Source organism: Megalobrama amblycephala, linkage group LG20, assembly GCF_018812025.1.
Source record: "Megalobrama amblycephala isolate DHTTF-2021 linkage group LG20, ASM1881202v1, whole genome shotgun sequence".
NCBI lineage: Eukaryota > Metazoa > Chordata > Actinopteri > Cypriniformes > Xenocyprididae > Megalobrama > Megalobrama amblycephala.
In genome coordinates this window covers 12,417,343-12,432,937 of record NC_063063.1, presented here as the reverse complement: position 1 = coordinate 12,432,937, position 15,595 = coordinate 12,417,343, and the positions used below count along the sequence as shown (strand labels likewise).

General features: G+C 39.7%; 2 protein-coding genes across 3 annotated transcripts in view; one reads left to right on the top strand and one right to left on the bottom strand.

The window, feature by feature from the left end:
- Positions 1-13,142, bottom strand: part of cpped1 (calcineurin-like phosphoesterase domain containing 1) — a 42,204-nt gene extending 29,062 nt beyond the window's left edge. The window contains exons 1-2 of one of the 2 annotated variants that reach the window (XM_048170461.1): positions 12,909-13,142; positions 8,557-8,775 (exon numbers count right to left, since the gene is read on the bottom strand). In XM_048170461.1, the coding sequence (XP_048026418.1) occupies positions 8,557-8,775; positions 12,909-12,972 (283 nt within the window). In that variant the 5' untranslated portion in view covers positions 12,973-13,142. Of the gene's footprint in view, positions 1-8,556; positions 8,776-12,702; positions 12,831-12,908 lie in introns of those variants that run through there. The other variant, XM_048170462.1, reaches the window with a different exon arrangement.
- Positions 13,143-14,335: 1,193 nt separating this feature from the next.
- shisa9a (shisa family member 9a) overlaps positions 14,336-15,595 on the top strand; it is a 52,525-nt gene continuing 51,265 nt past the window's right edge. The window contains exon 1 of the mRNA XM_048171096.1: positions 14,336-15,414. Coding sequence (XP_048027053.1) covers positions 14,897-15,414 — 518 coding nt within the window. The 5' untranslated portion in view covers positions 14,336-14,896. The remainder of the gene's footprint in view (positions 15,415-15,595) is intronic.

Here is a 15,595-nt window from a genome sequence, read left to right as displayed (position 1 = left end):
AGGAGTTGTTGTTACTGGAGGAGTTCAAGAATTGTATGCCGGAGGCTGTTGTAATATATTTGAATGAACAAAAAGTTAATTCTCTTTCTGATGCCGCTGTGTTAGCGGACGAATTTATTCTAACACATCGCCCTACACGTTCTGAGCGAACTAGCTCCCCCATAGTTAATGTAGCAAGGGAAGAGACTCGAGTGTTTCCTCAAACTTCGAGGCCGGGGAAGAATGTAAGGCCAGCCCGTCAGTTTACTTCGGGGCGGACAGTGGAGAACAGGGTCTGTTTCTTTTGTTTAGATCCTGGCCATTTAATTGCTGATTGCAAGGCCTGGAAGCAGAAAGCGGCTGCTAAAACTAAACATGTGGCTTTTGCTCAGTCTATATCTGAATCTGACTCGACCTATGGGCCGTTTATTCTGCATGGCACCGTATCACTTGTAAGTGGTTCTGACATAAAACCAGTTTTGATTGTGCGAGATACCGGGTCTGCTCAATCCTTTGTGTGTAAAGATGTCTTGCCCTTTACTGATCAGTCCTATACAGGTAGAAATGTCTTGGTGCGAGGTATCGAGATGGGATGTGTTCAGGTTCCACTCCATAATGTTAACTTAAAATCTGATCTCGTGACAGGAGTTGTTGAGTTGGGTGTGCGCCCAAATCTACCTGTGGACGGGGTTGGTATAATTCTTGGGAATGATCTCGCTGGGGCTAACGTTTTCCCTTGCCCAGTGGTGGCTAATAGACCTGATGCCTGCCTCTTTTAGTCTGATTTGTCTGCTCAGTTTCCTACGGTGTTCCCAGCTTGTGCAGTAACGAGGTCGCAATTGAAGAAGTTCAACGATGTAATTGACATCTCTGACTCTTTCCTTTGTGTTAATTCTGAGTCTGAAAAAAAAAAAACCTTGGTTGTAGAGGCTGAAGTAAAGTCTGGTTCAGAAATACCAATAACTGAGGGAGTTCATTTACAGGTGGGTCGAGATCAGTTGTCTTTAGCCCAGAAGGCTGATCCTACGCTGCAAAATTGTTCTGAGGTGGCAGTTAATGTAAATGAGATCTCTGAATTGAATACCGCTTATTATTGGGAGGAGGGAGTTCTCATGCGCAAATGGAGACCTCCGCATTCTGATGCGGCAGACTGGCAGGTGAGATATCAGATTGTGTTACCAACTGGGTATCGTTTGCAAGTTTTGAAACTGGCTCATGAACATCCTCTGTCAGGACATTTGGGAGTCACGAAAACGTTTCAGCGCGTTTCTAAATATTATTTCTGGCCCAGATTAAAATCTGCGGTATCAGGTTTCTGCCGTTCGTGTGACACATGCCAGCGTGCAGGGAAGCCGAATCAAAAGATTCCTTTGGCACCTTTGTATCCCATTCCTGTGCTAAGTGAACCTTTTGAGAGATTGATTATTGATTGTGTGGGCCCGTTGCCCAAATCGAAAACTGGGCATCAGTATCTTCTGACAGTTATGTGTTGCGCGACGCGTTATGCAGAAGCTATCCCGCTGCGTTCGATTAAAGCTCCTCTAGTCGTGAAAGAGTTGGTAAAATTTTGTACCACTTTTGGTCTGCCTCGGGTGATCCAGACTGATCAGGGGTCAAATTTGACCTCAAAAATATTTGCACAAACGCTTGCCGAGTTGGGAGTATCTCATAAAATGTCCAGCGCGTACCACCCAGAAACGCAGGGAGCTCTTGAAAGGTTCCATCAGACGTTAAAGTCTATGCTCCGTGCCTTCTGTGTGGAGACAGGTAAGGATTGGGTAGACGGGTTGCCGTTGTTAATGTTTGCCATCCGTGAGTCGGTTCAGGAATCTTTGGGCTTTAGTCCCGTTGAGCTCGTGTTTGGGCACACGGTTCGCGGGCCGCTAAAGCTCTTGAGTGAGCAGTTGTTAAAGAAGTCTAGTTCACCTGTGTCGGTTCTAGAGTATGTAAGCTCTTTTCGTGAGCGTTTACATCAGGCATGTGCGTTCGCTAAAGCTCATCTGTCTTGCGTGCAATCTAAAATGAAGAAGCGCTTTGACCAAAAAAGTGTGTCGCGTAATTTTCAGGTGGGTGATTTAGTTCTTGCTCTACTTCCCATCCCTGATTCTACGTTTCAAGCGAAATTCTTTGGTCCTTATGCGATAGAAAAAAAGCTTAGCGAAACGGATTATGTGGTGGGCACACCAGACCGTAAACGTAAGAGCCGGGTCTGTCACATCAATATGCTTAAAACCTATCATGTGCGAGAGATGACACAGATCCCCTTGTCCTCAATGCTTGCTACTCCTATTTATTTGAGTGCTGAGCAGGTACAGGAGGATGGTGTGATGGAGGACTGTCAAGGCTGCGGGGTACGTTTGGAGAATTCCGTTGTTTTGAACAATTTAGATTCTCACCTAGAGCATTTGTCAGCGTGCCAACGAGAGGATGTGGTGAGAGTGATACGAAAATACCCCTCTCTGTTCTCCGATGTTCTGGGGAGAACTACAGTCCTGTGTCATGATATTGATGTGGGTTCTTCTTTACCTATAAAGCAACATCCGTACCGACTCAATCCAATGAAACGAACAGCAATGAAAAACGAGGTGGAGTATTTGCTGAAAAATGAGTTGGCTGTCCATAGTCAAAGTCCGTGGAGTTCTCCATGTCTGTTGGTTCAGAAACCAGACTCTTCCTTCCGTTTTTGCACGGATTACCGGAAGGTTAATAGTGTGACCAAAGCAGACTCTTTTCCTTTACCTCGCATTGAAGATTGTGTGGATCGAATTGGTTCTGCCACTCATGTAACTAAGCTAGATCTCCTTAAGGGGTACTGGCAGGTCCCTTTAACAGCCCGTGCTAGTGAAATATCTGCGTTCGTCACTCCTGATAGCTTTCTGCAATATAATGTAATGGCGTTCGGGATGCGGAACGCTCCGGCGACTTTCCAGCGGCTGATGCAGAGGGTTTTATCAGGAGTGACGAACTGCGAAGCATATCTGGATGATCTAGTTATTTATTCGAACAGTTGGGTGGATCATGTGACTCGTTTAGATCAAGTGTTCAGTCGGTTGGCTGAGGCTTCCTTAACGTTTGAATCTTTCAAAAAGCGAATTTGCAAAAGCAGTGATCACGTATTTGGGTAAGGTGGTAGGTCAGGGGCATGTGAAGCCCGTGATGGCCAAAGTGAGTGCAATCCTTGATTTTCCCATACCTGTGAATAAACGCGAACTTCGGAGGTTTTTGGGAATGGCGGGGTACTACCGCGGATTTTGTTATAATTTCGCAACGGTAGTATCCCCACTGACTGACCTTCTTAGCACTTCAAGAAAATTTGACTGGAATGAAATGTGTGATCACGCTTTCTCTGCAGTGAAAGATTTATTGTGTAACGCGCCAGTTCTCTCAGCTCCTGATTTCGCACGGTCTTTTCAGTTGAGTGTTGATGCGAGTGCTGTTGGAGCTGGCGGAGTGCTGACGCAAGAGGATGACTCGGGGTTTGAGCATCCCGTGTGTTATTTTTCTAAGAAATTTTCTAAATGTCAGCGCAACACAGCACTATTGAGAAGGAGGCGCTGGCCTTGGTACTGGCGTTGCGACACTTTGAAGTGTATTTGGGAGGTCATTGTAGCCCGATTAAAGTGTACACCGATCACAATCCATTAGTGTTTTTGTCACAAATGTCTAATTCCAACCAGCGTTTGATGCGGTGGTCACTTGTTTTGCAGGAGTACAACCTTGAAATTAAACATCGCAAGGGCTCAGACAATGTGGTCGCTGATGCGCTGTCCCGAGTGTGCGGAGCTGACGAGTGATGCGTTTTATTTATTTTTTTTGCATGGCAAAAAAAAACTTTAGTGTTGGGGGTGTTACGTCTAAGGACGTATTCATTGTGTTGTAATGGGTGTGTGTTGGAATTGGTTGTTTGCTTTTTCTCTCTCCTGTTCTTTTTCTCTCTCGTTATGAAACAGGTGTTCCAATCAGTTGGGTTCAGTCCGGTCCTGGGTGATTGGATGTTGACGAGAAGGAGTGAGGATATAAGACGTGGTGGAATACTGGAGAAGAGAGAGAGACTTCTTTTCATCGGGGCAACCACTTCCTCCCGTGGCCCAGACTCATTTGTGGTTGTAGTTCTTGTATATTGTGTATGAGTGAGTGCACTCAGTATTACAACTTAGGTGTGCTCTTTGCCAGAGAGAGAATTGATGTTGTTTAATATTCTTTGATTTTGTTTGTTTTACGTTGCTTATGTTTGCTAACGTTTTATGTTCTGTTTTCTTTAAGGGAATGTAGGGGGAGGGTGCCATTTTTGTTTATACTGCTATCTTTTTCTCTTGGTTATGGCCAGGGAGGGAGAGAGGGAAGGTTTATGTACTTTATTTGTGCGTTATCTTTGTCCAGGTAAGTTAGAAAATTATTGGGTTAGTTAGTTTGGGTTTTGTTTATGTTGGCCTAGCCCTCCCCTGAAGTTTTGTTCCCAATTCTTCTGTTAACATTTTGAGATTCTTTCAATTAAAAAAAGAACTAATGTGAACTGGCGTTTGTGTTGATTCTGGGACGGGAGGTTGGATTGCCCTGGTTCTCTCTCCAAGACTTTTTTTTTTATTCTTATTTATTTTCTTATTTTGTTACTGGCTCCCCACCCCTAGACGGGTAGTTATGTAACACTTACAATGGATCACAGCAATAGCAAGCCACAATGATTTACGGATCCAATCAATTCCCCATGGACCAAATCAAGTCCCCCTATATATATTTTTTTCTTGTTTGAGAAGCTGTTTTACTCAGATATACATCAATATGTGAAGAAAAGAATATTGCAACTTCCGTTTCATATCGACTTTATTGAAGAAGTGGTGAGGAGGAAGTGGCGTAGGTTTGGTGAAGCCCATGCAGAGCAGAGAGGGGAGACAGGCTGCATGACGGACATGGCGTGTAATGCATGTGGCATCATCTGCCTGCTCTTCTGTCATGACACTAATGGGTGTTGACGACAGACCATTTAAAGGTCTTCAAACCTCATAAAATTCCATGGCTGTGCCTTTACAGGCAGCTTATCATAACCTGACCTATAAATTATATTCAGCAGGAAAGCCACAAACCTGGGCTCATATTAAATCAAGCAAATATGACACTTCAGAGTTCCCTCAGATTCTAAAAGGGGATAATCTGATAAGTCAGCCATTGAAAAACCAGTTACTGTCAACATTTGGGTGATTTAAATTCATGTGGTGAGAAACATTTACGACGGCTTTAAATGTACCGTTGCTTTGATACTGGCACTCAAGCGAAAGACATTAGCGCAAACACCTGACACATGAAACCAAATGTATAAACACTCTCGTCACCTTCACAGGTGACTTCCAGTCAGCACATTCATGTGTGTAGGAAAACTGCCGCCTGGTCTTTGGAGGTGAATTTTTTATTTCCCAGTGTGCTTTGCCGTTTTAGCTGAGACAATTAGATAAGTGTCGAGATTGCAGGTAGTCAGCTCATGCAGATGGTCCACAGCTCCATTTCATAACAGCCACCTCAAAGATTAGAGACGACAGAAGAATAAAGAACTTGAAAGAGACTCTACTCAGCACAAACTCTCCCTCTTCAATCATAATTGTAAAATAAATTAACCTTAAAGTGTGCTTTTTGTCTAATAAATTCAGTCCTTTTTGTTCTAGAAATGAACCTGTCAATCCTGTCAAATACAATCTTTTATATTGATCTATCAATCAAGTAGTCGACAACAATACCTGTGAAATTGCGTGTCCTTTTGTTACCAAAAAACTAATATGTGACTCAACTTCTTTATCTACAAAGAATTATATTATTATTATTAAAATTAATAATCAATCATAAAATAATAAATTAATAATTATTATTTATTTATTATTTAAAAATAAAATTATATATTACTACATATAGTATTATATATTTCATAAATTAAACTATTATATTAAATACTAACAAAATAAATACAATGTATCTAGCCTTAATAATTTCTCTTAATAACATAGCTTCTGTAACGGTGCGTGGCTGTATCAAGGAAACGAACGACGGAGTAGTCAAACGAAACAGCAAAACTCAGGGCTTAAATACTCAGAGAACACAATCAAAAGAGGATATATAGGAGATATCAGGAACTATGGAAACTAGTGTTGCACGATATAAGATACTAGAAAAGTATCACAATCAATGTTGGGTGTAACGCGTTACTAAGCGTTACTGTAATTAAATTACTTATCCACTGAAAAAGGAAAGTAAGAGATTACTGTTCATTTTTAGGTAATTTAATTACAGTTACTTATAATGTACTTGCGTTACATACTGTAAATTAGTTCAACAGTTCTTTTTAAATCAATATTGAATTTAAAATCTAAATTTGACGTCTAAAAGTAAAAGTGAACGCTGCCTCTTTAAAATCGTTAGCTGTAGTGCAGTTGCGCGTGAGTTCACAGCTTCGCACCAGTTGGCTGTGTAGTCACTGTCTGAATACGTCGGCAGAAGCGAGTGGCTGTTTTGTAGAATGGAAATAATCCAATTACTTCACTTTGACACAGGTAGGCAAGAACATTACGGTAAAATGTAAGCTATGTCCTAGAGAGAAAAAACAATCGGGATAGGACTCGGACAGAAATCATGTTCATGGATGCGATTATTAACGTTACTGTAGTAGAGTGAACGAGGCCGCTGGAGCAATTGCGCAACACACGCCTCGCGAGCAGCGGAACTTTTATTATGTTACAGTCGCCAGCGCTGCTTCCGCTTTTCCGGTCATGAGTATGAGGTAAAGCAGCTCTGTTTATCATATTAGATACATTTGAGAGTGTTGAAAATTATGTTATAGCGTTATGCGTTCGCTCGGTGGCTGCTGTGAGACACTGTTGCACACTGCAGTAAGCTAGATCGATTTTAGAATATATTAAATGCTGGATGGCTTGTGTTAATAATTGCATGGAATTAATTTTAAAACGTATTGTATGATGGAGAAAATGCTGTATTACTGTTACTAAAAATAAAGCTGCATCTGAGTATGCTATGTTAGCTACTTCACAAATAGTGTGTTTCTCTGAGGCATGGTAAAGGATGGTACTCGCAAAAAATCAAGAAAATTAGATCTAAACAATAAGATTAAATGTGTTGAGTTATATAACAATAATTAGTTTTCTGCCTATAAATATATCAAAACAGTTGTTTCCTTGTCTATTAAAACATGTAATATATTCAAGCGTCTTTGGTGTTTCCATGGTTTCTACAAATTAAAACCGGAAACCGAGGGTAACGCGGGTATGACGCAATTGACAGGCGATTTTTTACATACAAAAAATTCTTACATACTGCACCTTTAAATTACTTATAATGAAATAAGATTTTGGTCATGTCAATCCCAATCCCAATAATATCCCTATAATAACTCTTTTTAACTTCAAGCATGTCATATACTTTATTTTCTCATTCATGCATGTTTTTATCACTCTAATGTTTCAGTAAATTTAAGCAGCCCTGCACTGCGTGGATATATTTTCATACAGCAATAATCACTACAGTGTTTACAGCAAAACCTTTAGCAGGTAGCAGCCATATCACCCTGTAGCCCAAGACTGGTTGCCCACTGAAGCTAAGGAGGGCTGAGCCTGGTTAGTACCTGGATGGGAGACTCCTGGGAAAACTAGGTTGCTGCTGGAATAGGTGTTAGTGATGCCAGCAGGGGTGCTCACCCTGTGGTCTGTGTGGGTCCTAACGCCCCAGTATAGTGATGGGGACACCATGCTGTCAAAAAGCACCGTCCTTCGGATGAGACGTTAAACCGAGGTCCTGACTCTCTGTGGTCATTAAAAATCCCAGGATGTCCTTCGAAAAGAGTAGGGGTGTAACCCCGACATCCTGGCCAAACTTGCCCATTGCCCTCTGTCCATCATGGCCTCCTAATCATCCCCATACACTGATTGGCTTCATCACTCTGTCTCCTCTCCACCAATAAGCTGGTGTGTGGTGGGCGTTCTGGCGCAATATGCCGTCGCATCATCCAGGTGGATGCTGCACATTGGTGGTGGTTGAGGAGATTCCCCCTTCAATATGTAAAGCGCTTTGAGTGCCCAGAAAAGCGCTATATAAATGTAAGGAATTATTTATATCTTCATCATCACAATACATATCGTCATACCACCCAACCCTATTTGGTACATATCGATTTTTTTTATCTGCTTAGATTAACTTAAACCCCAAATGACTGTGTTTACTTTAAAGGGATAGTACACCAAAAAATGAAAAAACAAAAGAAGATTTTTGAAGAATGTTGGTAACTAAACAAATTTTCTTTCCCATTGACTGTATTTTTTGTCCATACAATGGAAGTCAATGGGAACGAAACTGTTTGGTATCCAACATTCTTTAAAATATTTGTGTTCCACATAAAAAACAAATGCATACATTTTTGAAATGACATGAGGCTGAGTAAATGATGACGATGAGAGTTTTCATTTATGGGTGGACTCTTTAATACTTCACCAAGATGGCCATTTTGACCTAGGACGACTAAAATATCTGGAGAAACCTATCCGTTTGCATTCCATCAGAACTATTTCAGTGGAAAAGATAGCTTACCAGGCATAGCGTGGACCAGGTCTCCACACAGGACCATAAAGCGAGGTCTGGGCTGTAGTTTGTTGATGGCCTGGATTGCCTGCTTTGTGAGCTGGATCTCCTCAGTCCATTCATCGCCTCCTGAATCACAGTCACCAATCCTCCATGCCTTCATCAGGCCCAGCTGAGGGTCTGCAGCCTGGATGAAATAAAAAGGCCCGCTCCACTCCTTCTGTTCATCTGGGAAGGATAAGAAAAAAAAACTGAAACTGACAAACTATCTACAGTAAAAATCTAAATTATTAATGGTCTGTTTGTGTATAATGCATACACTGCTTTACGTAATTAAACATTACATAAGATGCTTACTATCAAACTGTTTTAAAGCATTTATAAAAATCGTTATCTCAAGTGAGAGAGTCAGCTAAGCGCACAGCCCTAACACCTGGATTGTGTGTAAATGTTCCTCTTGCTTGTCGTATAGAAACTTCAGTTGTATATAACACCTTCACAGCAGCTCTTGTGTTATAAGAAAACAAAATCTGCAGGAAAACAGTCCATTTTCACACCTCAGGGTGTACAGCACAAATACAGCTCGGAATCAGTTCTTACCCATGTTTCTTTGAGAAACTTCCAGCGTTAAAACTTGGTCAAAAAAAATATAAATGAATAGGATACCCCTGCTGGGAACATCATACAAGCCTTGTCTTTGCTTTTCTCTATACTCACTTACGCCAAGTTTATGAAGAGATTTTTGACAGAGCAGCAAGCCTCAAGAGCTAAAAGAAAAATAGAGAATTTCTATCTCTTCCTGATCCTAGCAGTGTAGCCAAGAAGGGGAAAGATTTGTATGATTCCGATTTATCTTTAGCTATATACTGTCAAATGAACAATGAAAGATTTAATTAATTGAACAATTAATTGTGAGATGTGTGTGTTTGATTCAATAAAAACAACTGGCTTATAGGAGTCATTCTTTGGAGAGTTGGGCTACACTGGTTGTTCAGAATGTTACTGATTCACAAAAAATAACCGGCTCATAACAAAGAGTCATTCATTGGGGAGTCAGAACTACACTGGTTACGCTCTATGTTGTTAATTACTACAAAGATCCGGCTCATAAGAGTCATTTATTCAGTGGCCAGGTTACACTGGTTGCTGTGTGCGTTTTTGATTTACTACAAGAACCAGTTCGAAAGAGCCATTCCTTTGGGAGTTGGATGGTTGTTGCGTTTAATTCACTGCAAAGAATCAGCTCATAACAGTCATTCTTTCAGTGGCCAGGCGGGGCTACACTGGTTGCGCTGTATGTTTTTAATTTACTACAAGAACCAGTTCATAAGAGTCATTCTTTTGAGTTGGACAAAACTGGTTGTGTTGTATGTTTTTGATTCACTAAAAAGAATTGGCTCATAAGAGTCATTTGTTCAGCCACTGGACTACATGTTGTAGATCTGATAGCAGTGTAGCATTGCTTTTTAATAAGTAAAGTAGGAAACTCTGTCAGCATATTTCAGTACGCTATTCCGTCTCCACTGCAGAAGAACGCATGTGCCAGAAACGTTGACGGAATTCTGAATAAGAATCGGTTCTCAATTCCAAATCCTATTTTGTCACTAAAACCTATGTTAAAATAACTTTTTTTGTTTTCGAACGAGTTACATTTTAATTAGTAATGCAGCATGAAGTTTCAACACAAATCCCTTTGGACCGACCAAGCTGTTTCAATCCAGTCGTTTTGCCTTTCTAACAAGATGAAGTGTTTGCTATGCTCCAAGCATCACTTTGGGAAAGCACAAAACCTGGTTAAAATAAATAAAAACACATGATATCTGACCAACTCAAAAAGCATTTAAAATGTACCATCTGCTGCCTGGAATCTTGTTTGTTGTCTAACTCTTTCATGTACAGTCCCCAGAGACTGGAAACTATTTTCAGGCAACTTTAAACAACATGAATTGAGAGGAGCAGACAAAGCTCCCATGACAGCCGATAAGCACAAGCCTCTTTCAGCAAACATAAATCAGAGGGATATCTCAGATGACTCCCAGAGCTTTCAAATACTGCTAACCTAATCATAAGTCAAGATAAAAGCCTCCTGTGATAAAGCATTAAAATATCAACTCAACACACAGCATCCACCAGCAGTCACTGCTGTAGGTTTTTCACATTAAAAAAAGGAAAAAAGTTGCAGATGTCAACACTGCCAGTGCAAAGCAAAAAATAAGCAAGAAATTAGTCTGAGATGAAGATTTCAGACTGGATTTACATAAACAGTGAAGCAGAGAAACCACACAGGGACACAAAACACTTACTGAAAAACACCAAAACCAAAGGTTAAAGTCTGCATGAAATGAACATTTCAAATCTATTTTCTAAATACATTTTACTGATATTATTGTGAACGCAAACGATTCACCTAAGCATCTATGTTCCATTGTTTTGTTTTTATTTGGCCTCTTCATTTTAATCAAAATGTCACATGCCATATTTTTTCCCTAGTACTGTACTGTACTGTACGTCACAAAATGGAAAAAAAGATCTGTTGCTACATCTGTTACATCGCAACTTTAGGTTAAAGGGGGAATTCCCCACTGGCAAGATTGGTGAAACTGCTATGTGACCAGAGAAAACAGAGAAAAATGGCTGTGGCATTCCCTTTTGCTAAAAACATCAATGCACTTTTGATTTTGGCACTACCAACATTAGTAGTAGCAATAGATTGCTGCAAGAATTATATATTTTGGTAGGCCAAAACCCAGAAATAAGTTAGCATTTTAGCACTTCCAGTTCCATCGTCAAAATCAATGGGTTTTTTGTATGAGTTTTTGATTAAATGCTTGAAATAAGGTCTGTGGGTAACACAAGCTCAAGATATTTTCATGATATATTTTGGTCACCGTGTTTTTGCCAAGTAAGACATGTTCCTGGATCAACATATTAACATATTTCCAGTCTGAAAATTTAGTCTTAACCCTATTCCTATCCCTAAACCTAATCCTACCCATAACTTATCCCTAAAATTAGAGGGGAAAGATAGGTGAATAACATTGATGTAGAAGCACCTAACCCTGGTTGCAAGCCTAAGCTTGACATAAATAGTAAACTTGTCCCTCAAATCTGATTGGTTGATTGGACTGTTGATCCAGGATCAACAAAGATGTTAATCCAGGAACATGTCGTACTTGGCAAAATCACGGTGACCATATAGGTCATGACATATAATAAATCAGTAACCCTCTTGTGATTTTTTTAAAGCATTTTACTTGTATTGATAACAAGTAAATAACAGTTGCTAACAAGTGGCCTAATGGTACTACAGAGGTTAAACATCATTGTGTTTATTGCGCTCTCGCAAATTATACTAACTCAAATTTCAAGGGAAAATGTTTTTAAATAAAGACTGAAAAAGTTGTCTGTGCTTACAGGTGGTGACATTGATGTTTATAGCCTATGTTTAGCTTTTTCGACTGCCGACTGTATTTAGGCTTCAAATTTAATAAAAGTTGTGTTCTTTTGTAAAGATTGTCATGACAAACAAAACGAGAATAAATCATAAACTTTTATTGGCTAAAGAGCTTATTTTCTGCAATAATCCAAAAGCCAATTGAAACATTTGTAGAGGGAACCAGGGTGATGATAACTTCTGGGTTAGCTTACAAAAATACTTTGCCATTGCAGCAAGCTATACAAAGCAAGCTGGTTGAAAATCAGAGGATTTATCCGTTTAAGCAGTCATGTGAGGTTATTGTTCTGATATGGAGAAACTATGCTAAATGTATATATTTTGTTTAATATCAAAGGTAGTTTGTCCTTGCAAACTATGCACTGTGATGAAAATCTATCATCACTTGACTGAAGTACAGCACTTCTTCTGTTATTCCAATCGTTGATTTTGGGTTACCATTTGGTCACCAAATTAAATCTCAGTCCTAAAGCAAAACCAGATAATCACCGATTTAGCCCATTTTAACCCACTTGCCCTAACAGCATTTAGATGTAGTAGCGTGACTTCAGGTTGATTGGGACACTTTTTCCAAGTCATCTCAATAGCAAAAAGTGTCCCAATCACCTGTCGTGTGACATGTTACAGTTTCTAACTAAACTGACCTGTAACTATCTACGCCACATTTCCAGGTGGTTTGTTATTAGTGACAGAATACTTACTGAAAGCTCTGTTAGTCGTAATAAATAAGCGGTAGTGTGCTTGTTAAAGACACCCCGGTCAACGACTGCACAAAGTATTATAAACTTTAATTGCAGTGTTTATAAGACATATGAAAAACCAGAAACCAAAACATACTGTCATAATAAAAGTTTAACAGGATTATCTATAATGTAAATCGATGTTAGCTAGCCTCAGCTAACCGTACCTTCTGTCAGCCCCTTATAACTCCGATCCTTCGCCCTCAGAAAGACACTTTCGTCCCCTGCCATTGAAACGCACTATAGTGTACAACAATAAACTGTTCAGTCGCGGAGTTTTGGTTTTTCTGCTAAGTAACAAAATGGTGGCGTTTGTTGCTAAACCTGATAAAAGCATTAGTTACTTAATATAGTACGTTCTTCAATCGATGCGTTTGGGATGTATTAGCAATGTCTGAGAATGTTCGGATTCCAGAAAACCACCGTATGACTAGAACCGAATCGAAGATCAGCTCCCTAATGCTCAGTCTGGATATATATATATATATATATATATATATATATATATATATATATATATATATATATATATATATATATATATATATATATATATATATTTTTTTTTTTTTTTTTTTGTGTCAAATTTACGAAATGAAGGACAATGACACTACTTACAATATGGACAGTACCACTAATATGATACAACTTTTAAATAAACTAACCGCAAATAAATAACTTAAAAGTTCAAGTATAAACAAACGTGAGGATATTGACTTAACTAAATCAAAAATCTTGGTTTATTTCTAAGCATCCTTTGTAATTCTTTACAATAAGCCTATAACTCGGTGGAATTTTAAATCAGATTAAAGTTTGAGATAAATGTGAGATTCGATGATGACACATGATCATGGTTGCTTTATAGCAGTCTAATTCATGTAGGCCTAATGCATATGTTTCTTTCTTTTTTGCGCATACACAAACATAATATATTCATCATAAAGTAGCTATAAATATGCTCAAAGGCCTATCCTTAATATAAAAAGTTGAATTGTTTTCTCACATAATTCTAAATAGGAAACGTTGTATGCTATCTACAAATGAATTGCTATAGGTGGTTAAAGTGATATTGAGCCATAAATTAAACTTTTGTCATAATTTAGCCTACTCACCCTCTTGAAATAGCCTACAAAACGATGCCTGTGCAACTCTTTTCCAATGGAAGTGGATGGTGATCAGGGGTACAAAACTAGCTAAATAAATAAAATTACAAGTTTGGGATCGCTCCCAGTTCTACCATGAGATTAAAATAATTATATATGTTATAAAAGGTTACAAAATAAGACCTTATTACTTAAGTTTTTCATAACGACTAGGCTACTTATAGCCTAGAAAAAAATATAGATTTTATCGGGATACTTTTGACGAACTGCGCAAGTATCCTTTCGCTGTCCAAACGCATGAAGTAGCCTATCTCATTTCACCAAGCTCATTTTTGTTCATTGAACGAACAGAAATGAATTAATATCGTGCACCCTTAAATTAGACGATGTTATACGATAGAGGCACTGTTCTGGAGACGCAACTCGAAAAGGAGTGGCGCAGACCCACGCATTGCGCAAAGAAACCACAAACCAGTAACATTTTCTTCTCGTACAGTCAAGTTGCACGTGATGGAGTTGGTTTGCGAACTGCACGCTACATGTTGAGATTTTTTTTTTTAAGGTAGGTTATTATTTTATGCATCTGAGAATAAGGAATATTCATTTGCAAGTTGCATTTAGTAATATAAGTCAGACGGCAACTTTTCACTGTGATTCTTTACTACATGGACACTTTTTGTTGTCCGATCCCTCCCATGTCTCCTCCTTCCCTTTACGCACTGTCTCTCCCACTCTCAGCGCGCGCGCTCCACAGTTCTGCCTCAGCTCTCCTGTCATCATCACAAACAAAGACAGCCTTCAGGGTAGTTGGCGCAGTGCTTTCGGGGAGCTAAAAGTACTTGAGAATCAGCAGAACAATTGGTATTGAGATCAACAGCTGTCAGAGTGGACTTTAGAAAAATCTGCAGTCTTAATTTACCCCTTTGAAAATGCAAACCTCTCCGAATGGCTTTGTTCACTCGTGTGGATTTATGCCCTGCTGTCAGTGGTAGTACCAGGTCGTTTCTCTGTCTCAGTTTGTTCTTCCAAGGAAGCCTCCAGGAGACTACAGGATGAAATGGACAGTCTTGCTGTTAGAATACTTTTTGGTCAAAGTTCTGGTGCTGCTGTGCAGCGCGGACGGGGAAGCGCAGCAGCAACAGCTCGAGGGCTTTATAATGCTCTCAGGATCCAATGGGTCCCGGGATGAGGAGAGCGTTTCTGAACCTCCACACACTGAGGACAAATGTCGGGGTTACTATGATGTCATGGGACAGTGGGACCCGCCGTTCGTTTGCCAAACAGGCAATTATTTATATTGTTGCGGCACTTGTGGCTTCCGATTTTGCTGCGCTTATAAAAACTCTCGACTGGATCAGAGCACATGTAAAAATTACGACACACCAGTATGGTTAACAGGACAGACACCATATAAGAAAACCATAGACCCTAGACACGATCCAACCAAGGATAAAACAAACTTGATTGTATATATAATATGTGGAGTAGTGGCAATTATGGCACTGGTCGGGATATTTACCAAACTTGGACTAGAAAAGGCTCACAGACCTCACAGAGAGAGCATGTCTCGGTAAGTAACTGATAGTTATGTTGGCTTTTCTCTCTTTTTTTCTTTTAATGTAGTTAAAGTGCTTATGGTAAATGCTTTGCAGCTGTGCTAGTCTGCTCTGCTTTTAATGTTTTTCCTCATTCCTCAATGTAAACAGTGCTAGCTAGACCGATGTCTTTGACTTTCCGACGCATCTCGCTGC